Source organism: Sus scrofa, chromosome 17 (genome assembly GCF_000003025.6).
Source record: "Sus scrofa isolate TJ Tabasco breed Duroc chromosome 17, Sscrofa11.1, whole genome shotgun sequence".
In the NCBI taxonomy this organism is placed as follows: Eukaryota; Metazoa; Chordata; class Mammalia; order Artiodactyla; family Suidae; genus Sus; species Sus scrofa.
In genome coordinates, this window is record NC_010459.5 from 11,893,557 (window position 1) to 11,919,535 (window position 25,979).

Below are 25,979 nucleotides of genomic sequence, written 5' to 3' on the forward strand. Positions count from 1 at the left end.
CACGTGCAGTAGCCACCGTGGTCTCCTCCACCTGGTTCATGTCTGCCCTCTGGTTTTTAAAGGACACCTCCTCTCACACCAGTGTCATCTTTCTGGAGTGCTGTCTTATCCTTCAGCATCACCCAAGACCTACTGGTGTACTGCACGTTGCATCCTGATGACCTAGAGAATTTAACGGAGATTGAGCTCCAGAATCGGCATTTTAAAGGCTGGCTGGGCTCTTTCTGGTCCAACCAAATTTTAGGCCAGATTAATGGCCAGATGAAAATATATCTGCATTTCACAGTCTTTTCTTTTCTGCTCTGGTTTCACCTCCAAGCTTTCTCCCTCCATAACTTATTCTCCAGGCATACAGTTCCTGAGGTCATCTTCTGTGTGCTTTGGACATGCTGAATTCTTGGTCTTGAAGCCCTTCCCCACCCCTAACCCATAAGCAGTTTGTTTATGGTTTTGGTCTCAATTCAGGCAAAGCTTCCCTGACTCCTCTGCAGATTTAAGTATAGTCCTTGCCTCTTCGTACATTCAGCACTCATTTGTATAGCTCTGCGTTCTGGGCTGAAGTATTACCTCATATTGTATCTGTTAACATTTTCAGTTCCTTGAGTTCAAGGATCTTTTAACACAATACTGAGCACTCATTTTAATAAACATGCCTCGAAGTAAATTTCAGGTAAATATATGTGCATAAATATACCAGCTCAACAAAATGTGCTATCAAAACACTGTTTTTTGGATGTCATCATCAAAATTTCAGGCAGTGCAAAAAATAACCAGAAAAATGAGCCACCATGACTATCACATGAGACTTTATTTTGCTAATTACTGTCTCTCTGATACCTCAACCTAAGGCAGAAGGCAGAAGTTCAGCCAGAACTCTGAAAATTAATGTACTTTTGATTTCTAGGCTGGTGAATCAGAGGCTTCTGGAAGTACAGTCACAAGTGGAAGAACTGCAAAAATCCTTACAGGATCAAGGCTCAAAGGCGGAAGATGTAAGTCTTTGTATGTACCAGTAATGGTCCAGCAGTTTCATTATGTTAAGAAAAGCTAGGAGTTCCCGTTGTGGTGCAGCAGAAATGAATCCGACTAGTATCCACGAGGTTACCCCTTTGATCTCGGGCCTCACTCAGTGGGTTAAGGATCTGGTGTTGCCGTGAGCTGGTGTATGTAGGTCACAGACATGGCTCGGATCCTTCACTGCTGTGGCTGTGGCGTAGGCCAGCAGTTGCAACAGCTCCGATTTGACCCCTAGCCTGGGAACCTCCATATGCTGTGTGTGCGGCCCTAAACACCAGAGGAAAAAAAAAAAGAAAAAGAAGAAAAAGAAAAGAAAAGCTATAACTTTTATTTTTTATTTGATGGTGTCTATCAAAATAATTGCAATTATATTTGTTATAGAAAAGATATGTGTTTTCCTTTTGCTAGCACTTCGTATAAAAAGGACCAGACCGCACTTTATTGTCTCTGCATGTTCACCTTGCTGGGTATTAGAAACTCATTTCTAGTTGTCAGCTAAGGAATTAATTGGGGATTTATGTATAATGTGCTCAACTCAATATTCAAGAGTAGAGGTTTTTCCCTCTGGTCCAAAAAATAAAAAAAAAATTTAAAATGCTGTTAGAAACTTAGCATATTCAAGTAGCAATGCTTGATGTAAAATTGATTTTAAGAAAATAATGCTATTCCTAGAATCCTACCATTTCTGAGTCTATGAATCCCTCTTTCACCTCTTGCACCTGCCCCCCCCAATACACACACAGAGAAATATAAGCTCATTGGCCTTTATATTCTTTAGCACTGTTCCTGTCACAGCCCTGCCTGTTGGCTGGTGCTCACCTAGAACACGGTAAGCGTGTTGGGGCAGGTGCTGGCCCCGCTCCATCTCTTGCTCATGCCTGCCACAGTGCCCATGCGGCACATGGTAGTCAGTCTCTGGTGAAGGCGAAAACCAGTCGTGTTTTGAAAATCCTGTACATTTAAAGAGCTCTATAAATAGAGCTGCAGCTATAAAGTGCTCAAAAATAGTGTGAGGAGGGGATAAAAACTAAATTTTAATGACTGATCTTTTCTTACATCAGTTGGTAATTTTTTTCCCATGCCAGCATAATTTGCTGTAAACTCTGGCCTCTGAGTATAAACCAGTTGGATTGTCTCTAGTGTTAGAGTCATCTTGGGCACTCAGCGTCTGAGCTGTAGACACGGCCAGTTCCATCCAGCCTTAGTAACATAAGAAGGGGGTAAAAACAAAACAGTCCATTACCTCAGATCTGAGAATGTTGGGTATGAAAGCTCATCTGTACCTAATTCTCGGTTTCTTAAACACCTACATGGCTTCCATTGGTAGCAAGCTTTCTGAGGCTACAGGTCAGAGTTTATCCTCTAATGTGTTGTAGTCCTTCTTTGAGCCCCACACTGATTCTCAGTTCCTAAAATTGTCACCAGCATTTGCACTGCCTCATTCCCTTACTAAAACGGAATCAGTCTGAAATGTCAGGGTTTACTTTTTTAAACATGCCTTTATCCAGAATGCTCAGTCACAGGCAGAACCACCGTTCGTGTATGAAAATACCAGTAAGCCTAACTGAGGGTGTCTTGGAGGCGAACCAGAGTGTAGAACATTTCTTAGTTCAGTGAAATCACCAGGTCCCTTAAATTGAGGTAAATGTAGGCTTCATTTTGGTCTCAGAAACTTTGAGGAGACTTTCTGTTGACTTGTTACGGTAGAGAGGGAAAGGGTGTGTGGGTTATAGAAGTAAAATGGCACAACATCAGAATGAGCTCCACCTCGGTATTATAGCAATGACCATTACCCTTGTTTCTCTTACATTAAAACATATAGAAAGGAATGTATTCTGTACAAAAATAATTTTACACAGCCTGATGAAGTATCACTGTGGTGATCAAAGCTAATTCCATATGCCGTGTGTCGTTACACTAACAGACCATGTTTCAGGAGTGAGTTGCCAGCCCTGAATGTACTATTTGCATAAACTATTCAATTTATTTGACTGCTCAGATGCTAAAGATACGTGTTGCTCTAAATCCTTGAAAACTCTCTCAGAGCTCTTCTCTATAAAGAAAAGATTCAGATCAAGACTTTGCTCATTCTGAACATAGGCTCAACATGATCTGGAGAAGAGTGTGGTCATGCCAGGAGGTTCCATCCCTGGCAGATATTCAATGCTCTGTCTTCTCTCTCACTTAACCTACAATTTTGCATCTCAGGAATATATAATATGTAAAACAACCTGCCAAATGGAATTGGTCCTCTCTGAAGAACAACCTAATTTCTGCCTGTTTCTGTTATCAAAAGCACAGTCCTTGCATGTGACCTTAAGTCAGAGTAGCATAGTTTGCACATTTTTATTATTATTCTTATGTCATTTATTTTTAGCATGGAAGCAGAAAAGCATTGTTATATCCAGTCATATTGGATAACTTGAGCTAGCCACAGTATGTAAAACTCCAGAGAACAAGACAGGATGAGGAGACTATAGAAGAAAGAAAAATGTACATTTTTGAAAAAAAAATGCATATCTTTTACTTCTGTTCATGAATTACTAAATCGTTCCTTCTATTGGCTGCTGTGTTTGCTTCGTACTAATATGTCTTCTCTGTCTCTTGGCATGGTTTCTGCTCAAGGCTATTGTAAGTATGGCTTCCTATTCTTTTCTATATATTGAGCGGTTTGGGGATTTATATATTATCTGCCATCACAGTTGATGTTGAAATTTTAAATTATGGGAATTTTATGCAAAAATGGATATACCAGTATTACTGCCTTATAGGTTTATGCCCTTTTGAGTTAAGATACTTGAAGGATATTTTAAAAAATCTAACAAGTCAAACTAAAAGGAATTTTGCTCTTTTTCTCCCCCATCCCACTTCTGCTATACCCCCATTGTTATAATTAGTTTGTTTATATAAGTATTTTGGAGCTAGCTTCCTGTCACAGTCTGCCCTCCTCCTGGCATACGTTACAGCAGTCACAGCCTTCCGTTGGCAAGACAGGCCTCAAAGGAAGTAGGAACGAGAGGACTGCACGTAGACTTTGGCATCTGGCAGACCCAGGCTTTAGTTTTGGATCTGCCACCTGAAGCTGCTGGCTCTCTCCCCAGCCTTACCTTCCTTGGCTGTAGGATGGGGCTGGTGTCACTCCCAGGATGATGAGGTTGATGCGAGACAGTGCAAAGGACATGCTTTAGAGCAGTGCCTGGCATATTAACCACTCGTTAAATCATCATTTTATTATGTATTATCTCAGAGTCAAAATTAATTTTGCTCAGAGCCTAATCAAAACATAAATGCAAAATGAAAGCTAAAGTATTTTAAAAGTATTCTCACTTTACCCTCTGTAATGTGAAAATTACAATCAAGAATCAAAAGTCAACGGGGTTATCAGTTTTCTTAATGTTTAGGGGGAGCAGTCTGCTAATCTAGCTATATTTAACATAATTTGCAAAGAAGTGAGTTTGGAACATTCCAGAGCTGTGTCAGAATGGGCTTGAGTACATGATTACAGTCATCATTATGAAGTAAAAGGACTGATAACAGAAGAGCCCAGTTTGAGGAATGAGTTACGATTGACTAATTGAACAGTTTGTTTAAGCCTCTGTTATTTGGGTTTGACTGAGTTAATTATGTAACCATTTATTGCAACATGAACTGTTTCATAGAATTCATTAATTCATTAATTCATTCCCCTGCAAGTGTTGAGTTGAATTATGAAACCTGCTGGTCCTATAGAGAACACTGTTATTCTTGGTTTATTTGGGGTCAGTTCTAATCTCCTACTTTTTAGGAGAATGTCTTTTTTGGTTTTTGGTTTTTGTCTTTTTAGGGCCACACCACAGCATATGGAGGTTCTAAGGCTAGGAGTCTAATCCAAGCTATTGCTGCCAATCTATGCCAGAGCCACAGCAGTTCGGGATCCGAGCCATGTCTGTGACCTACACCACAGCTCATGGCAGCGCCAGATCCTCAACCCACTGAGCGAGGCCAGGGATCGAACCTGAAACCTCATGGTTCCTAGTCGAATTCGTTTCTTCTGCACCACGACAGGAACTCCCAAGGAGAATTTTTTTTTAATAACCAGTTAAATTTGCATTCTCCAGCATATTCAATGCTATACATATCCCATCTTTCACATTTCCATCCCATCACATAAATTATTTGCAACCTGTGCATAGCAGAAATCTCTGATTAAGTCAGTATTTATAGAAATTGATCACAGACTTCACTATGATGCCAGGAAAACAGTGTAGTAGATAAAAAGTGTCTTAGGGAAAGTCTATTATTATTAGAGTTCTACTGCCTTTCATGTCTAGGAATATTAGGTCTGATATAAGTGGCTTTTTTATTATTTCTCTGACTATCGAGAATTCAGATGTGCAGGTCTCAGGATTTATACTGACTGCTATCACATATAGGTTGTACTCTCCCTTATCAAAGAGAAATAAACCTGGGTACATTGTGTGTTTTCAGCTCTTTGACTAGAGAACTTACTGAGGGTCCGCTCAGTTATTTACTACTATACTTTTAATTTTTAAAATAATTTATTAGCTAAAATGTTAATAATTTTTTTATTTTCCATTTTTAGTCAGTTCTTCTAAAAAAGAAGCTTGAAGAACATCTGTAAGTATAAAAGCTGTGAAGGCTCATTCTTATTTTGTCTAGTGAAACTCTGTTTTGTGTTTAGAGGTTATGGCCTCAAAGGTAGAGATGATTATCAAGTGTCTAAAATGTCATCTCCACCTAAGGTGATCGAATGAAAACAATTACCACATTAGAACTGTTTTCTCCTAAGAGATTCTGGGATTTTATTTCTTCATGATGGTATCTGCAATCCCAGTTAGATGTGTGACCCTCTGGACCAGGAGTCAGAAAACCTTTTGCTCCCTCTCTCTCTGTCTGTCTCTCTCTCTCTCTCTGTTTTTTTGGGGTTTTTTTTGGTCTTTGTAGAGCTGCACCCGCAGCATATGGAAGTTCCCAGACTAGGAGCTGAATCAGCGGCAGCTGCCAGCCTACGCTACCACAGCCACAGCAACACCAGATCCGGATCTGAGCCACGTCTTCGACCTCCACCACAGCTCTGGGCAATGCCAGATCCTTAACCCACTGAGCAAGGCCAGGGATCAAACCCATGTCCTCATGGATACGGGTCGGGTTCGTTACTGCTGAGCCATGACAGGAACTCCAGAAACCTCTTTCTATAAAGGGCAGAGAGCAGTTGCTTTACGCTTTACAGACTATGGTCTGTGTCACAAACACTTAGCTATGTGGTTGGAAAGCAGCCACAGCCCATATGTGAACCAGTGTTGTGACTGTGCTTCCACAAAGCTTTCTATACAGAGTGGGCAGCAGGTTGTCTTTGGTCCCCAGGCTGCAGTTTGCCAGCTCTAGAGTCTGGCCCGCTGAATCTTCCTTTTTATGTAAATGTTTGTAAGGGTTATTAAGCTTATCAGGGGCAGATTTGCAAATATTTCTTTGAATTGCAAACATACTCGAACATGACTTTTTAATCTAAAAGATTACATTTTAAAACCTTACATTTGGGAGTTCCCGTTGTGGTGCAGGGGAAACAAATCTGACTAGTGTCCATGAGGATGCAGTTTCCATCCCTGGCCTCGTTTAGTGGGTTGGGGATCTGGCGTTGCCTTGAGCCATGGTTTGCAGACAGGGCTCGGATCCTGGTTGCTGTGGCTGTGGTGTAGGCCAGCAGCTGCAGCTCCAATTCGACCCATAGACTGGGAACTTCCATATGCCGCGGGTGTGGCCCTAAAAAAATAAATAAAAGCAAAAAGTAAAATAAAATAATATCTTATATTTGTTTTCTCATGAAGAAGAACTCCTCCTCCACCTTTACTTCTGTCTGAGCTTGATGATGTTAGAAATGTTTTGTGATTTTTTTTTTCACAAGTCAGTAACAACTTTAATCCTTCCCATTACATTCTGGGAAAACTGTCCCTGCAGACACTGAATGTAGGTGGCCGTGGATTGCTAACCTGTTGGAGTTTACAATGTTGGTAAACCAGACATCCCCACTACCACAGAGGTCATTTGACCTGTCCTACTGGCATTGGAAAGAATCCTGTAGTCTGGCAGCTTTGCTGCATGCTATCCAGTTTCTTTTTTTAAATTTTTTATTAAAGTGTAGTTGATTTACAGTGTTGTGCCAGTTTCTGCTAAACAGCAAAGTGACTCTGTCATACATATGTATACATTCTTTTTTTATATTCTTTTCCATCATGGTCTGTCCCAGGAAACTGGATATACTTCCCTGTACTGTACAGTAGGGCTTTGTTGTTTATCCATTCTAAACATAATAGTTTGTACATACTAACCCTAGACTCCCAGTCTATCCCATTCCCTCCCCTCCCCCTTGTCAACTACAGGTCTGTTCTCCATGTCCATGAGTCTGTTTCTGTTCTGTAGATAGGTTTCATTTGTGCCATATTTTAGATTTCACATATAAGTGATATCATATGATGTCTGTCTTTCTCGGACTTCACTTAGTATGAAAATCTCTTGTTCCATCAATGTTGCTGCAAGTGGCATTATTTTGTTCTTTTTTATGGCTGAGTAGTATTCCATTTGTATATGTACCACATCTTCTCTATCCATTCATCTGTTGATGATTCTTTGACTTTTATATTGGGCTGTAACTTACAATAAAGTATGCACATCCTGAGTTCATAAGTCTACAGCTTGATGAGTGTTTTCTTACCTAGGCAGGTAACCTAGATCAATATATAGCATACTTCCAGCAACACCCCCGGGGTTTTTGTTCTCCCTTCTTATTGATTGAGTACATCTCTGAACCAGCCACTGTGCTGATCTCTTAACACCCTTCATTAGTTTTGACACTTTCTAAACTTTGTATAAAAGAAATTGTACGGTATTAGCCTTTTGCGCCTGACTACCTTCATCCAACTTTATTCTGTGATATCTCTTCATGTAGGTAATGTGTACCATTAATTTATTCTTTTTTAATGGTATATGCTATTCTTTCTATTAATTCTTATTTTGGGAACCTCGGTTTTTTTGCAGGAAGATTTTGGGTTGTAAAGCCTCTGCAAAGTTTTAAATTTAATTTTTATGCTATCCTTATTCCTAGAAAAAATAAAAATAATTCAGTTATTACTTTCCACTTGTGTAGATTTATATAAAAGAATAATTACTATGTCAAACTCTGAGGTTTTTGTCTGTTTTTTAGTTATTTAAAAAATATAAAAAATATATTTATATTGGGAGTTCCCATTGTGGTACAGTGGTTTAATGATCTGGCTTGTCTCTGTGGTGTTGCTGGTTCAGTCCCCCACCCAGCAGAGTGGGTTAAGGATCTGGCATTGCTCCAGCCACAGATATGGCTTGGTTTCGATCCTTGGCCCGGTAACTCTCATATGCCGTGGGTGCAGCTGAAAAAGGAGGACAAAATATATGTGTATACACTCACACACACACACACATTTGTGTTGGATTAGCCTTTTCACCTTTGTTTCATAGCACTTGTATGCTATGCAAGTGTATCCCAAGAATAAAGAACTTAGATCTTTCAAGTGAAAAAAATGCAAAAATGTATTAGGTGACATGGTGTTATGTATTTTGTCACAGAGAGAAGCTGCACGAGGCCAATAATGAATTGCAGAAGAAGAGAGCCATCATCGAAGATCTCGAACCAAGATTTAACAACAGCTGTGAGTTTTCCTAATTAGCCTAGTTGTAAACTGATAAGCTGTACATTACCTTAGTAAAAGTGAATTCATGTAAAAATTGGCTTTTTCAGAGATGGCCCTTTTACATTTTCTAGCAGTTAAAGAGTTTGTCCCATTCACAGAAAGAGTATATATATATATATATATATAATCATCTTTTCAGCATGTCTTACATTTCTAATTATAGTTTTGAGTTTTTCCTTAGTTATGGATACTAATGAATAATTTATGAAATTATTTTCATCATGTAGTTAGAGTGTAAGTCAGCCAGACTTTTTACTTTTGTTGATATTTACACATGTATGTAGGTTGACTTGGTTAATGCTTTTGTGTGGAGTGGGTGGGAGCAGGAGAGACACTTGCTTTTTTTGTATTGTAAAATATACATAACATAAAAAATGACCATTTTAACTATTTTTCAGGATATAGTTCAGTGACATTAAATACATTCAAACTGTTGTACAAACACTCTCTGTCTCCAGAACTTTTTCATCTTCCCAAACTGAAACTCTAAAGTATTAAACACTCTCTTACCATCCTCCCTTCTGCCCAGCCTCTTCTCCTCATGTAAATGGAATCATAACAGTATTTGTCCCTTTGTATCTGGCTTATTTCACCTAGCCTAATGGCTTTCATTTTCACTTACTGTAATGTCTCCATGAGGTAACATGTGTCAGAATTGAGACTGAGTAATACTCAACTTCATGTATAAAGAGACCAGATTTTGTGTATCCTTCAGCCATCAATGAATACTTTTTTAAGGGCCACAAGTGTGGCATATGGAAGTTCCCAGGCTAGGGGTGGAATCTGAGGTGCAGCTGCCGGCCTACTCCACAGCCACAGCAACGCAGGATCTGAGCCGTGTCTGTGACCTACAGCACAGCTCACAGCAACACCAGCTCCTTAACCTTACTGAGTGAGGCCAGGGATCGAACCTGCATCCTCATAGATACTAGTCAGGTTTGTTACCACTGAGCCTCAACAGGAACTCCCATCAATGAATACTTTCTAATTTGCACACTTCCATCCTGTAGTTTTTTTCTTTATAAGAAAAGCATTTTGTTTTTTTAAAAAATTATGAATTTTTAAAAATAAAATTTTATGTAGGAATAGACCAGAGTAATTACTTTCTCTGAAAGCTAATAATTTTTATCTTATCAGTTGAAATATTTTTAAGGTTGTTGCAATCTAAAAAAAAAAAAAAAAAAAAAATGCCTTTTTTTTTTTTTTTTAACTCTTTCATTGGCAGCCTTAAAAATTGAAGAATTACAAGAAGCCTTACGGAAGAAAGAAGAAGAAATGAAACAAATGGAAGAACGATATAAAAAATACTTGGAAAAAGCCAAAAGTGTGAGTCTGTGGGCCTCTCTTCATTTTCTGACCACATTTCAGTGATGTCTCTAAACCAGGGCCTGTATGATGACCTCTCACACAAGGAACCAAGGAAGCTTCCAACCCAGGAGCCCAAATTGTGGTGCTCTAGAGCTGTCCATTTCCTTATAGACAGTAATGGCATTGTGATCACTTAGGAGCATGTCCTTCAGGAAGTGCGTGTTGGAAGACTTAAGTGTCTCGTGTCCTGTGACAATGTGGGTTAAAGAAAGTGGGTTTTTATTGTTCTGCTCTGTGAAGTTTTCTATGTGGTAGATCATTTTTGATAGTAAAACTGTTGTTCCAAAAGGTGAAAAGAGCCTTCATAGAAGTCCTGTAGGGGGCAAGCTAGTGTGTCACCTGCCTATGTCTAAACCCGCCATTGGCAGAGGAGAAGGGCTACAGTGACAGCTTGTAGACCTCGGGACCCACTCCCTGGCGCACATCTGGTTAGAAGCTGAACCAAATCAGAGGAACAAGAAAGGGAAGACAGCTGTCAATAGTGTCTGCTATAGTAGAATTGATTAATTTTATCCAGAATTACTTTTTTTTTTTTTTTTTTTTTTTTTGTCTTTTTAGAGCCACACCTGCAGCATATGGAGGTTCCCAGGCTAGGGGTCCAATCAGAGCTATTGCTGCTGGCCTACGCCAGAACCACAGTAATGCCAGATCTGAGCCATGTCTGTGATCTACACCATAGCTCACAGCAACACCAGATCCTCAACCCACTGAGCAAGGCCAGGATCAAACCCGCAACCTCATGGTTCCCAGTCAGACTCGTTTCCCCTGGGCCACAACGGGAACGCCCAGAATTACTTTTTATAATTGATTCTCTTACATAATTTTAAAGTTTTATATAATTAAAAGTTGTAACAACTGAATATCATTTCCTACATTCAAATTTCAAAATAGCCTTCCTTGTAAGATAATTTTTGACTCTCATAAGGTTTATTCTTTTTTTTTAATAACTGCTTCCTCAGATGGTACATTCTTTAGGTTTGAGACTTAAATTTTTTCTTCTATTACTTTTTGCAGGTTATTCGTACTTTAGATCCTAAACAAAATCAAGGAGCAGCACCAGAAATACAAGCTCTTAAAAATCAGCTCCAGGAACGGGACCGACTATTCCATTCATTAGAGGTAGTTTAACCGTGTGATAAGAATTTGACTTATTCTTTGTTTTCTAAAAGCCTTGTTGTATACTGTCGAGGATGTATGTCCCTCAACATCCTAGGGGCACAGTTACCAAAAGCCATGGATGCTCACGTAGTGTTATGTGGAGTTCCTGCTGTGGCTCAGTGGATTAAGAATCTGACTGCAGCAGCTTGGGTTGCTGCTGAGTTGCAGTTTGATCCCCAGCCCAATGCAGCGGGTTAAAGATCCTTTGTTGCTGCAGCTGTGGCGTGAGTCGTAGCTGCAGCTTGGATTCATTCCTCGGCCTAGGAGCTTCCATACACCACAGGTGCAGCCATTTGGAAAAAAAAAAGTAATATATGTGGTTATCTGCATATAACCTAAGCACATCGTCCAAGTGTTTTAAACAATTTCCAGTTTACTTGTAATACCTAACACAGTACAAATTGTTCCCAGTGTGTGGCAAATTCAAGTCTGGGTTTTGGAACTTTCGGGATTATTATTATTATTATTATTATTTTTACTATTTTAAATCTGGGGTTGATTGAATCTGTGGATGCAGAAGGCTGACTGTGCATAGTACCCGTGAATTTAGATGGTTAATTGTGAGTATTTTATTGATACTGAATTGTTTTTCATCTTTACATGCTTACATGTGCTTGCTTTTTAGAAAGAATATGAGAAAACAAAGAGTCAGAGAGAGATGGAGGAGAAATATATTGTTAGTGCCTGGTACAATATGGTAAGAAAATAATACTTAAAAGATATCGCAGAGTTCAGTGAATGTGAGGTATTTGTTATACTCCCTTTACCATAGAAGTAATTCTACCGAATGAATCTGAAAGTAATTCCTGTCCTAACTCACACTAACAAAACTCCAGTGGTGATCTTAGGGCTCAGCAGGAGATAGGAGAACCATGTGACCAGGGCTAGAATGTTGTGGACATGTCATTATCCCTGTCCTGGTGGATAGAGAGATAAATGACAGTTTGATCTCTGTCCTATAGAACCACTTTATTCTGGTGGTAGGGCTATCTAAACCCAGATGCAGTAGCTTTTGTTTTGTAAGACTATTTCAGTGCCTTGCAGGAGTGCTACTTATCATGAAAAGAGTTTAACTGACTCACAGAGTTGGTTAAATGGTCACGGTGTTAGACCCTGAACAACTGGAGGTTTTGAAATTGAATTTTCCAACACAAAAAAAGTATTGCAGGGGAAAATAAGTGCATATCAACCTTTTGGTAAGATTTTTCAGTAAGATTTTTCTGACATTCCTGTCATGGCTCAGCAGGAACAAACCCAACTAGTTAGTATCGGTGAGGACACGGGTTCGATCCCTGGCCTCACTCAGTGGGTTAAGGATCCAATGTTGATGTGAGTTGTGGTGTAGGTTGCAGGTGCAGCTCGGATCCCAGTGTTGCTGTGGCTGTGGTGTAGGCCAGTGGCGACAGTTTCCATTCAGTCCCCAGCCTGGGAATCTCCACATGCTGCGAGTGCAACCCTAAAAAGACCAAAAAAATATATATATATATTTTTTTTTCTGGGTTTGAAGAGCTATGAGCTGTTCTTTTTCAATATTATTTCCTAGACCTTTATCTTCTTTGTTCTTCCCAGTAAGACCACATTTCTGCCTTTTCAAAATGTTAGTTGCCTGAGATTCGAAACTAGGCCAGATTCTTTTCCTCACATCCCTCAGACCCTGTAGTTGTGTTATTGGCACAGTATCATTGTTTCTCTTTTACAGTTATAATTGATACTGTGTCTTTTAAAGGTTAATGTCCCACATCTCCTAATAATGTGATCTGAACTTTGTCGAGAAATTTATACAGTGGTTTCCTGGTGGCTCAGCAGTTTAAGGATCTGTCATCATCACTGCTGTGGCGCGCTTTCCACTCCTGGCCCAGGAACTTCCACATGCTGTGGGTGCGACCAAAAAAAAAAAAGAAAAATACATACAACTTCATGACATGTCCACACTTATATTTGCCTGGGTTAAAACTACATATTTAAGATTTTATCACAATTTTAAAAAGCAAAAGAAATCATTCAAAGGTTTACAATACTATTATCATTGACAATCAGAGATTCACTGAAAATTAAAATGTAAAAATATTAGGAAAAAGCTATACTTCCGGAAGGTCTCTGGGAAGGAGTCCTGACCACACTTACTCTGCTTCCTTTGTGTCCTCCTCGGAGGTTAATGTTAGCAGTCTCGGAACCCTGCCTCTCAACCCTTACCAGTAATTGCATATACCTGATTAAGTTTTATGACTTCCACATACTGTATTCCTTTTGGAACCAAACTCATTTATTCTGTGATGTGGTATTAAAGGAGAGTTTTCAGCTCTCTGGCGAGTGAAGGTACAACCCCAGCGCGTGGTCAGGTAAGATAGCCGGTAGCAGCTTCTCCTGGACGTGGAGAGAGTTCTGCCTCTCAGACAACCGAAATGGAATCAGGGATGGTGCGTGCTGGGAAAAGATACGCAGTATCTCAGAGAATGGCCTCGAGATGGGGATTGACACCTCACAGGTGTGTCAAGAACTTGAGTAAATGGCTTGGAATGTGAAAGTGAGGGTAAAGAATATATTTTAAATAAAATATAATTGTTATAATATTATATTTATAGTAATAAATATTACCAGCAGATGTTTGATCCCAGAGCCTCAAGTGCCTTAATATCAAGTTGAGTAAGAAGCACGTCCTGGATTTTCTCTTGGGAAAGTGGGGAGTGTTGTGTATGTGACCGAGTGAATTCTGTTAAAGACGTGGAGCTGTGACCCTGTTTCCCTCGAGGCCGGCTAGTGCAGGAGGCCCATCTTCTCTCGAGTCTTCCCTGCGTGTCTGCCCAGCTCCTTCATCACCGGGTCCCCTTCCTCTCCATCGTCTTGTTTCAGTCCCTGGTGAGAGGAACTTGCCGCTCTCAGCAGTTCCTGTTCCTCTGGCCGAAGTTCCTCCCCGGCCGATGCAGTGGGCACCAAATCCACTTTGTCCTGCTCTCTGTGACCTCACTGGGAGCCCTCGTGTGTAGGGAGGCCCAGGTTTCCTCCTCCCTCTGAGGTACTCTGGGCCCTGCTGCCCTCTAAGCACGGAGGCCTCCTTCTCCAGCCCTCATGCAAGACCCCCTGCGCCCGGATGGGCCTCTGTTGTGGGCTGTCAGGAACTTTTCTTGACTTGAGGACACAAGTCTGCCTGAAGTGAAGAAAACAGCGTGGTGGTAGGTATGGACCTGGTGTGACCTCCACCTTAAGAAACAAGTGCTTTTGCATTTACCTTCTAAACAAGCCCTGTGATTTCCACATCTCCACATGAATCAGCTGCTACCAATCAATTGCCCTTTTTTTCTTGGAAAATCACTATAATATTGGTTTGAAAGGGAAGTATGGATGATTGTATATGGGTAATGTGTTCCAAAAATCCATCTCTATCATCTACATTTGGGTGATCATAAATTCAGAAAATTAAGCCTTAATTTTTCTGATAGAAGATTTGTACTAATTGTTGAAACTGCAATGTCTGTAAGATTTTCATCTATAATGAGCAGAATTAACATTCCTAATAGTGCCTTAAGCCACATCACAAATCCTGCATGATGAAATGGTCTTTGGTAAGAGTGTGTTCCACTATTTTTCCATTGATTCCTTTTTTTCCCCCTGTTATGTAGGGAATGACTCTTCATAAAAAGGCGGCTGAAGACAGACTTGCTAGCACAAGTTCAGGGCAGTCATTTCTGGCGAGGCAAAGACAGGCCACCAGCACGAGAAGATCATACCCAGGCCACGTGCAGCCAGCCACAGCAAGGTAGACAAGTCTTGCTGTTAGAATTTAAAAAAAACACCCTGAATTCAAAACATACTTCTGTTATGTATAACAACATTTCAGGAAATTCAGCCAGCTTATATTTTGTCTCTCTTTTATGTTACTATTTAGTTGTTTCTCATTTGAGGACTTTCTCTCCTCCGTATCTATAATGTTTCAGTTTCTTGGTCCTTTATTCTGTAGTCCTTTCGGTTCCTTTAAATGTGCCAAAAAATTTTTAAATGCCCAGTTAAAAGTGTTGTATATTAGTGTAGTACTTTTCTTTGTATGAAAATGTCCTTTCCCCAATGGTGTAGGCTTTGTAATGAATTAGATTTTCTGCCAATAATTGATATACAATTTATATTCTTTATTGTGCCTCTGTGTTACCATGCTTTCTAAGAATGTCTTTGTTTAAAGGGAATTAATCTTTTTATGATGTATTAATCTGTGTTTTCAATTGTTTTCCAAATGCACCTCAAATAACGTGCATATTTACTATATAAAATGGTTGGCAAATGCACTTTTTGCAAAGACATAAATATATTGGCAGAGGTGCTAATCAGATCCTACCTTCAGCACCTGATAGAATTATTTAGAAGGGAAAAAATGAGTTTTCACATTGTTTTATAGGAAATTAAATTTGTCCAAAGATTTGGAAACTATTTTTTAAACATAAATAGAATTTCATTATTTCCTGCTGTCTTGTTTGCTGACAGATGTGAATGCATTGGTTAGGTTAACTGGGGAGAAGTTATAGAAGAAAAAAAATCAGGCAGTGCATTCATTTTTTTTCTCTTGTTTTGGAATCTCACAATAACTGAGGATCAATTCTAACAATGGGCCTGACATTTGCAGTTTCAACTGCCCTCCACATCTAAAAGATTGATTTTTTTTTTTTTTTGTACACCTAATACAAGTCATTGGTAGCCTTACCTTTGGGGTAGTTTCCTTGTTGACTTGTACCTCATTTGTTTTACTTATTCTTTAACATAAACTCTTCTATTTCTCAATAATTCCTAATACTTAACCATCTTAATATCAGTCATTAAGATCAATAAGTGACTTCTTATATGTGATGTAGTAACAAGTCTCTTAAATCTTTCTTCTGTGTACTAGTCTGAGAATTTGCTACTGAGTAGATTCTCTTGGGTATTTGGTTGCCCCAAAGTGCTTAGATTTGTTGACAGATTATAGACTATGTTTATTTACATTGATGAATGGCTGTCAAGTAATCATGATTGTAAAGCACTTTGACTACATAAGGTGCTATATAAGTGCAAAATATCATTCATTTGAACACAAAGTGTCTCTGCTTGACTTTCCACATTGGCTTAACTATTTGGCCCCAAATTAAATTTAAGTTCCCCTCCAGACTTTTTCTTGCACCATAGCCCTTTTTTTTTTTTTTTTTTAAGGCAAAATTTATTGAAATGAGGTTATTTGCTTGTTTGGTTTTGGTTTCAGATAGGTCACCTCTTAAGAGGATTTCACTTCATGTACTTGCTCTTTGGAAGTTCAGGTTGCATTTAGTATTATATATTAAGTACAAATGAGTAACTTTAAATCAAGCTAGATATAGTTAAGAACTTTCAGATTCTATTCAGGTGTTTTATTTTAAATCCTTATTTTCTTTTTCATAAGAAAGTTGACCTGAAAATTGGTAGTGTTTTCATTTGTCCTCAGAAATCATACTTGAAGAAAGGTATTAGAATCCACAGAAATGACTTCATGCATTGTGCTAATTTTTCACATTAAGTACAGAAGTCTGAGCTCAGTGTGAGTCCTTCTGCCTGGTAAGAGGTAAGGCAAGAAGAACTAGTAGTAACGGAGAGAACCACTGGAGTGGAATGCATTGTGGGGCCTTGGGAGGCTAAGCAAACCTCGTCAACATGGAAAGTTTTAACAATGAAACATTAAAGGTGATTTAAGATGGTACAGCCTTTCCTATCCCTTTACCTCACAAGTTAGAGGAAGGACCCAACTGTTCCTTGATCCTAATCCGTCGGGGCATAAACACTAAATAACCTTGGTAAAATTGAACTGTTGGGAAACATGCCTGCGGAATATGACGGATGAAAATACAAGAGTCTATGAGCTATTTATTAAATGGGCTATATCCCACTAGGTAAGAGGTTTTTCATTTCAGTTCTTTATTTGTTGCCTCAGTGCTGGTCTCCTACTTACCATCTATTCAGATATGTTCCTCTAAATGGGAGAAGAAAGTACCAAGCTTTTAGAAAGAAGTGCTCCAGGTTTTTTTTCTTCAGCCACTGTTGCATGCCATTATTTTGGTGTTTACATTCATAACTTTCACTCACCTTTATATAGTATCTTTACATTTCAGTGTATTGCTTTCATTACATAGTAGAAATTATGTTTCTAAACATTTCGTGACACTTTTTTAAAAAGCAGGAATAAAACTTAGCTGTCACAGTGGCAAGCCCTGTTTCCTTTGCTCATCTTTGGAAAGGACTTATAAATTTCTCTTTCCTCAGTAATAATTGATTTTTTTTCTCAGGAGGTTTGTGATGGTGCCTGGTCCATCTGGAAGTTAAAAGACATTGGGCGCCTTATGTAGACAGGAGCCATACTGTGCAGTACCTTGTACCCAGTAGCTCCACAAAGCCACCGTCTGCTAGGGCAGCAGTGGAGTCAGCACAGTGTCACTGAGCTGAGGTTGGGGTGAGCCATCACCCCAGAGTCTGAATTCTTATAAACAAAAAGCTTATTTTCCTTCTTCCTTCTAACCAGGGTAAGAAAATACAAAGTTAATAACTAAGGACTATACAAGCATAAAATGTATATTCTGCAGTGTGTATTTAAGAAGTTTGTAATGGCAGAAAAGATCCAGCAAATATCATAGTCTAACACATCTCAAAAAGAGAATAAATAATACATTTGTACGTATCTTAAGAGAACTTTCAAAAACTTGGATCATATCTTTTTAAAATTTGTCTGATTTCTTAATAATAACCAAGAAAAAGAAGTCCCTAAATAAAAGCTCCATTTTCTAAAATTGATCAGGATTGAATTATTTGTTTGATGGTCCAGCCTGGTAAAATTGGCTAGTGAGATGATTCATTATAATGAGGCTAATACCCATATGTATCAGCAGTCCTCAGGAAGGCATGAAGCTCCGTGCTGGGTGATGTGAAGGGAAGGATGATTTAGGGTGTAGGAAAGGTACACTTTATCTATGAGCCGTTTTACCCCTGTCTCTTCAGTAGCAGTCTTGTTTATTCCTGTCTTATGATATGGAGTATTTTGGAGCATCTCTTACTTTTTGACAAGCATTCATCTTTTAAAGATAATGCCATTGTTTAAAAAAAAAAAAAACAAAAAAAAACTCGAACATCTTAATCCCAATATAAGAATTATCTTGAAACAAAATTCTGAATTTTTAAGCTTAACTCTCTGTATTTAACCTCCACTTGTCCAGATCTCAGTCTCCAGGAGTGTTACAGTTAGCCCCACTTGGAACACGTGAGGTTTCTCTGCAGAAGCATCCACAACCCACAGGTAGTGTAAACCCAGCTTAGTTTATAGCCACCTGGCTAGGAATACCTGTGATCCTAAAAAGGGAGAGGAAAGTGCTTGGCATCTGGCTTTTTGCTGAGGGCAAAATAACAATAATGCTTTTGGTTGTCTGTTCATTAAATGATGGAAACATATTTTGACTTTTTATCTTTATGTTATGAAGGGGCTCTTTGCCCAGAATTGGCTGTCAGTCTGATGTAGGATTGTGCTTCTTAATAGTGAAGCCTAGGTGTTTGTTCCCGTTGTGGCTCAGCAGAAATGAACCCAACTAGTATCCATGAGGATGCGGGTTTGATCCCACTCAGTGGGTTAAAGATCTGTTGTTGCCTTGAGCTATGGTGTGAGTTGCAGACTCGGTTCCGATCTGGCATGGCTATGGCTATAATGTAGGCCAGCAACTACAGCTCTGATTCATCTCCTAGTGTGGGAACTTCCATATGCCACGGGTGCAGCCCTAAAAGGACAAAAAACAAACAACAACAAAAAAACCCAGTGAAGCCTGTGTGATACACTATAAAGTAGGATGAGACTGTATAGAACCAAATAACGTGGGATCTCGGGATCTTTGAAAATTATTTTAGCATCTTTTAAATTTTTACCCTTTTATACATTAAAAGGGTTTTCCATTCAATAATGATGATCTCTTTCCCTATAGTCCCAGTGGTCAAAATGTCAGCTTATTTGGGTAGATGTACAATCCATCTCACTACATTTAGAAAGCAGTCTTGGAGCTTATTTGTAACTCTAATGATGCGAGTGTTTTGTATCATGAAGTTTTTATATGAGGAAAGCTCTTCTCAATGTATCTGTCATATAATTTTTTACTTTCTATAAAGCATATTTAAATAATAATTGGTGTATGTTCATTTTGTTGAAAATGTTTTAGTGTCCAATTTAAGTACGATACTTCTATTGTTCTAAAGTTTCACAGTAAATACTATTTATTTCTCAGAAGTATAAAAAAACAAAAATAATTTCCTCCAGACCGAACTGATTTCTACCCCTCCGCATCCCCCTAAATCATGGAAGTATCAGTATTTAGCTTCCTTTTTATAAAATGAAGGACAGGAAGTTCCTGTTGTGGCTCAGCAGAAATGAACCCAACTGGTATCCATGAGGATGTGGGTTCAATCCCTGGCCTTGCTCAGTGGGTCAAGGATCCAGTGTTGCCATGGGCTGTGGTGTAGATTGCAGATGCAGCTTGGATCTGGCATTGCTGTGGCTGTGGTGTAGGCTGGCAGCTATAGCTCTGATTTGACTCCTAGCCTGGGAACTTCCATTTGCCATACCTACAGCCCTGAAAAGGAAAAAAAAAAAAAAAAAAAAAAGCAAAAAAAATTAAAAAATAAAATGAAGGACAGTACAGATAGGATGGCATCCATCTCTTTTAAATCACTGATTATGTTCTTATGAAATATGTACTAATAACTTTGCTTTCAAACAGCCTTTTATCAATCCAGTTCCCATGTATTTATAACTATAAAAACTTATAAAATTTATATTTAATGTTATCTTGATACATACTTGGATTCTTCACACTGCACTTAAAACGGTAGAGAAGGGACATCAGTTTACTTGAGAAATGGGAGTCCTGAACCTAATTGTGGAAAATATATGAGTCTTGGCAGTTGTGGGTCCATCAACATTTCCTAACCACTCTATTTCAGCAATTACATTGCTCTTCAGTATTTTTCTGCTTTCTAACATTTTCTAGTAATATTCTGTGAGATAGGTCTGTATGTGGTGTGTAAGCGAGCATAGAAATCTGAGGGAGTAACAGAAGGCTGTGAAGCCAGATCCATTCTCTGAGAACAGAATTGACTATTGGGATAAGCAATGGCTGATTTAGAAACAAATATCCAGGCAGATAGAAGTACTAATACAGTTGAACTTAACAATTGTCTTAACAGATGTCCCTAAAGTAGGAGTTTTCATAAAATCTTCTGACTTTGTTACGTGATCATTCAAGAGAAAAGAGTAGACAAAAACATAATTTATTTTCTAACCATCCTTCCCTTCAGTGGGCAAACGCTGGGCACACAGCACCAGCTGTACATATTGGTGGGTAGATGGAAGCATTGATTTTTATTCTGAAGCTGTTAACCCATCACCAAACCTGAGGCAGGGATTCAAGGGCCTAAGGATAATAGGATTTGATGAGGTGAGAGATCTTTGGTGGCTAAAAATCACCACTAGCTTCCCATCAGTTAGCTGGACCTCATGCTCTACCTGGTTTACAAACCAGCTGCTCAGCTTTCTGTCTCCCCTAACTCTGTGGAGCAGCCCCACAGAAACCTGTGTTTAAAATGAAGGCAAGAGAAGGCTTTTTTTTTTTTTTTTTTTTTTTTTTTTAGTACGTATCAAGAAGAGCCTTTATGGAACTGATCAGGCATTAACTGGCTCTGAATTAGATGTTGAGGGTCTAGAGGTAAAAGCATCGGAGAAGGTGTCCATAGCCTCAAAATTTAAGGCCCATGGAACTATCAGATAACCTCAATGATATCTACTCAGAGCTCAAAGATACTTAAATAGACAGCGGTCTCAAGGCAAAAAGAAAAAAAGCTACCAAAGCACGCTGAGGCTTTAACGTAGGCAGGAGGCTTCTGAGCAGGTGTTGTCTGGTTAGGGATCTCTAAGTTAGCAAAGAGAAATGAGTAGACTAGCATTTGTGTTGTAAATTTCATGAAAGGGACTCGTTTTATTCTTGATGTGTTTGTTGACCTCTGGACAGTGATTACTGTATATACATTCTGTAGTGTGTCTTTTTTACATATGTCACTGTTAGAGATGAGCGTCTTAATATTATTTACTGTTCTACTCACGTATGTATTATTTATACTTTCCTGCAAGATTCACAGCACTTTACTAATATTAGGTAATGATTTTTCCTTCTACCTTTCTGTGGCATTTTCCATTTATATCTATTCCATAGGGGTTCTTTTCCTTATTTTGGAACACTCACCAAGAAAAATGTAAAAGATTGCCCAAATAAATGGGCTTTGTACTCTTCCTGAGATGTTTTAAGTCAGGTCCGAAGTTCTAAGTCTAGAAATCTCTCTGAACCTGGGTTGGGGCTACTAGGTGTGCATTGCATTTTATATTTCACATTAATAAGACTCTTACAAGTTCCTCCTCATGAAGCCAAGTTCTCTCACATGCAGGCACACTTTAAACTTTCTGTTTTCTGGAGTGGCCTTAATAAAAAGGAAACAGTCTTCTGGTTCATCAAAAGATGTTCTCACCTCTGATCTGCCTGTCTCCTAAACTACCAACCTGCAAACTGGCCTTCGCTTTCATAGTTTCCTCATCTTTGAATATTCTCAGACAGGAGAAAGCAAGCACATTCCAAGAACTGAAAAGTCTGAGAATCTGGAAAATGGTGGGAGTGAGGAGATGGGAAAAGGCAGACGCTAATGAGGGCAGAAAGCTACAAAAATAGTCTCAGTTCTGCTAAAACAGGTAGGCATTATGAACTTGGCCATTTTCTCAAGTTCAAACATAGGCAGGTTTTCAGCTTGTTCTGTTGTGAGATGTTTCGGGGAGTCAGGACTCTTGCAGTATGTACTTGAATATGTTAGTCTTTTATAGTCAAAGAGTTCCCTGGTGGCCGGGCAGTTAAGCATCCGGCATTGTCACGGCAGCAGCTTGGGTTGCTGCCGTGGCATCGGTTCAATCTCCAGAGAGAGAAAGTTAAACAAAATCATAGTCAAAATGTACTGAAATATTTCTTGTTCTATAAACATTGACACAAATGATTACTGCCAAAGACTAGGGAGGTTTGCTCTTAAGAACACTCTCAGAGTTTTCTTATATTTTGTGTTTTTAGATGAGAGAAATGCTTTTATAGTGTGGCAAGTTTCTCTAGGGCTGTCTCCTGCATCAGCCCCCATCCTACTGATGTGCTTGGCTTAGTCAGGTCCCCTTGAAGAGGGCAACATATAGAGAAGGCTAAAGTCCTACCTTTGAGGGAAGAGCCACTTGTATCCTCCCACAGTAAAAAAAAAAAAAAAAAAAAAAAAAAAAATTAAAATTAAACACACCTAGGAGTTCCCATTGTGCCTCAGCAGTAATGAACCCAACTAGTATCCATGAGGATGCAGGTTCGATACCTGGCCTTGCTCAGTGGGCTCAGGACTGGGCATTGCCATGAGCTGTGGTGTAGGTTGAAGATGAGGCTTGGATCTGGCGTTGCTGTGGCTGTGGTGTAGGCTGGCATCTGCAGCTCCGATTCGACCCCTAGCCCGGGAACCTCCCTATGCCACAGGTGCGGCCCTAAAAAGAAAAAAAAAAATTAAACACACCTATGTGCACACAGTCACACTCACACTCACGGACAAAATCTCAAACGGATATGGCACCTTCTAATGTCTTTACATCCACTGACTTCCTGTTTACCTAGTTAAGAGTAGATTCTAGACCTGCCTCGTCCAATTCACAGCCACATGTGCTGATTTAAATTCAAATTGACTAAAATTAAGAATTTGGTTCCCATGGAGTTCATGTTGTGGCTCAGTGGAAATGAATCTGACTAGCATCCTTGAGGACGCAGGTTCGATCCCTGGCCTCGCTCAGTGGGTTAAGGATCCGGCGTTGCCATGAGCTGTGGTGTAGGTCTCAGATGGGGCTCAGATCCAGTGTTGCTATGACTGTGGTGAAGGCTGGCAGCTACAGCTCCAATTCAACCCCTAGCCTGGGAACCTCCATATACCACAGGTATGGCCCTAAAAAAAGACAAAAAAATAAAACTTGGTTCCCCAGTTCCCCAGCCACATTTCAAGGGCCCAGAAAGCCACACATGGAAAATGGCTACCTTATGGAGCAGCACAAATCTAGAATATTTCCATCACTGTAGGAAATGCCTTTGATGGTGCTGTAATGGCCAAAGAGAGAATGAGGACAAAACAAAGATATTCAGCTAACTGTGACACGCTTAGATTTTGCTGGCATAATTGAAGAAAGCTATTTTTCTTATCAAAATTAATACTAGCCCTTTTTAAAGACCTAGGAAAAATCAAAACCCCATTCTTTGAAACTAGTTTTCAGTATATTTTTTATATAGATTCTTAGCACTTTACTTTTTAAGTGATATAATTAAGTAACTTCATAAATCATAACTTAGTATGTTCAGGTTTTCTCCTTTTTTAGGTAGTCTTTTAAAATTGATGACACATAGCTTCTAACACTTACCCAGCAGAAACTAATGAATGTTTCACTTATTTACAAGTAAAAGTTAATAAACATATTCCTCTATTCTTTTACTTTTAAATCTATATAGAGCTAATGAGAATTGCCAACAGTTTATTTCTGCCCCTACAGTTGCATTTATCTTAAATGTCAAGTATGTCAAGATCCAGATAATTTCTTTGATTTTCTTCGTAGCTTCTTTCTCTTAATCACTTGGATTATGAATCAAGTTCATGTATGAAGCAAACATTTTATTCCAGCGACTTAGTTAATAAAACATTTTTTTAAGGTTTATCAATTAACTTGGCCTTTTACTGAACTGCGTAACATAACTAAAAGGATGCATACAAATGCATCTTTGAATTTTTTAACAACTGTAAGAGACTAAACATAACTCTTCAGAGTCAGCTTGGTATTTAGTTAAAACTATCCTGTTAGGAAAATCAGATTCTTTCCTCTTCCTTTTTAAATTTTGTAATCAAGCTGCAGACTTAATCCAGTGGTATCAAATTCCAAGCGACTATAATGAAATTCTTACTGTTCTTCAAGTACAGATGAGTAAATGGTATAATCCGAGTTCATTTTATTATTTTCTCAGTGGCCTATTTTAACATATGTTCTACCAAAATATATTATTAAAGAGAAATTTTCGATACGGTTGAAATAAGAAAGAATATGATAGTATAAATACAGGAAATGACTGTACACAAATGCCAATCAATGATTTGGGGCCTTTTTATTTGTTTCATAGTAATCTTTTGGTTTTTCAATAGCCTTAGTCATTTAAAAACCAGATGCACTAAATGTCACTGCTGTCACTAACTTTGCTGTTTACAGATTATGTATGATGCATAATGCTTTGTACTCAGAAAAATAGTTTCCAGGTTTAATCTTGTTTTGCAGTTTTCACATTTTGACAATTGCCCCTCCCCCATTTATAACACCCAGTTTGAATGGTAATGAATGGTAAAATTCAAACATATCTAATAGTTTAATCATTTGCCTTATTTTGATTAACAAATTCTGTCAAAGATTTGGGGATAGAAGAGGCTTTTTTTTTTTTTTCCTATAGTACTTTTAAAACTTTTCAGATGAGCTGGAAAACACCTTAGTACATTGGAGTTGGCGTTGTATTGATTACAGTCCCAACTCTAAAGCCTTATACTCATGTCTTAAGTATTACTGATTATCCTGTGAATTGTTGGTTTGGTATTTGACATTGTAGTTATCCACCTTGCACTTCAGCCTTTGCGAAAAGGATATTACCAGGTATGTTCTTATTTCTGGTTGACGACTGAATTTGTAATTTCACGGTTTCATTCTTCCTCCCTGTAATCCAAAAAGGAAATCCACGTAGGACTCTAAATTTCTCACTTCACCATTGGAATCAATACAGATTTAGCAACATTGTACATAAATGGCATCCAAGCATTTTTCCACCTGTTTACCAAGTTTACCAGCCCTATTTTATGTGTTAGATTCGTGGGTTTTCTCACTGTTTTTCTGAGGTAAATGACTTGTTAGAGAGCCTCAGTAAGAAATTTTCACCAAAATCACAAAAACGTAAAGAAATCACCAGAGACAGATTTTTAATTTTTTTGAAATCTTATATGGTATTTCCTTTTGATATCACTTAACTCATTTTAATTTTATGACTGCCAACTTGTTATGGTATTAATTATATGTATATGTATATGTTTATATGTATGCATATAATATATGTATATGTATATGAAGAATAAAGTTAAGATTTGGTCAAACTATATTTTCCCATTCAAGTACAAAAATGTTTTCAAGGCTGCAAAAAGTGTACAGTTGTTAAACAAGTTGTAAATAAAGACTTGTATAAAAATTCAACTTAGATTGTCTTTCTTCGACAGTGACAAACACATGTTTAATAATTGTCTAATAGGAGTTCCCATTGTGGCTCAGCAGTAACGAATATGATTAGTATCCATGAGCACGTGGGTTTGATCCCTGGCCCTGCTCAGTGGGTTAAGGATCCACTATTGCCATGAGCTGTGGTGTAGGCCGCAGACATGGCTCGGATCCTGCGTTGCTGTGACTGTAGTGTAGGCCAGCTGCTGAGCTCCAATTTGACCCCTAGCCTGGGAACTTCCATATGCCGCAGGAGGGGCCCTAAGAATAAAATAAAATTGTCTAATAGAATTCACCCACTTGCCTTTGGCACTTGCCATAGTGTCCTATCAACTTAAAATTATGCCACTAACTTGCCGTAA

At 38.7% G+C, this 25,979-nt stretch overlaps 1 protein-coding gene across 5 annotated transcripts in view; it reads left to right on the forward strand.

Annotated features, from left to right (window-relative positions):
- HOOK3 (hook microtubule tethering protein 3) overlaps positions 1-25,596 on the forward strand; it is a 101,190-nt gene extending 75,594 nt beyond the window's left edge. For 4 of the 5 annotated variants that reach the window (XM_021077846.1, XM_021077848.1, XM_021077849.1 and 1 more), the window contains 8 exons: positions 905-992; positions 3,643-3,648; positions 5,600-5,634; positions 8,614-8,696; positions 9,964-10,064; positions 11,121-11,225; positions 11,890-11,961; positions 14,882-25,596. In XM_021077846.1, coding sequence (XP_020933505.1) covers positions 905-992; positions 3,643-3,648; positions 5,600-5,634; positions 8,614-8,696; positions 9,964-10,064; positions 11,121-11,225; positions 11,890-11,961; positions 14,882-15,022 — 631 coding nt within the window. In that variant the 3' untranslated portion in view covers positions 15,023-25,596. The remainder of the gene's footprint in view (positions 1-904; positions 993-3,642; positions 3,649-5,599; positions 5,635-8,613; positions 8,697-9,963; positions 10,065-11,120; positions 11,226-11,889; positions 11,962-14,881) is intronic. The other variant, XM_021077847.1, reaches the window with a different exon arrangement.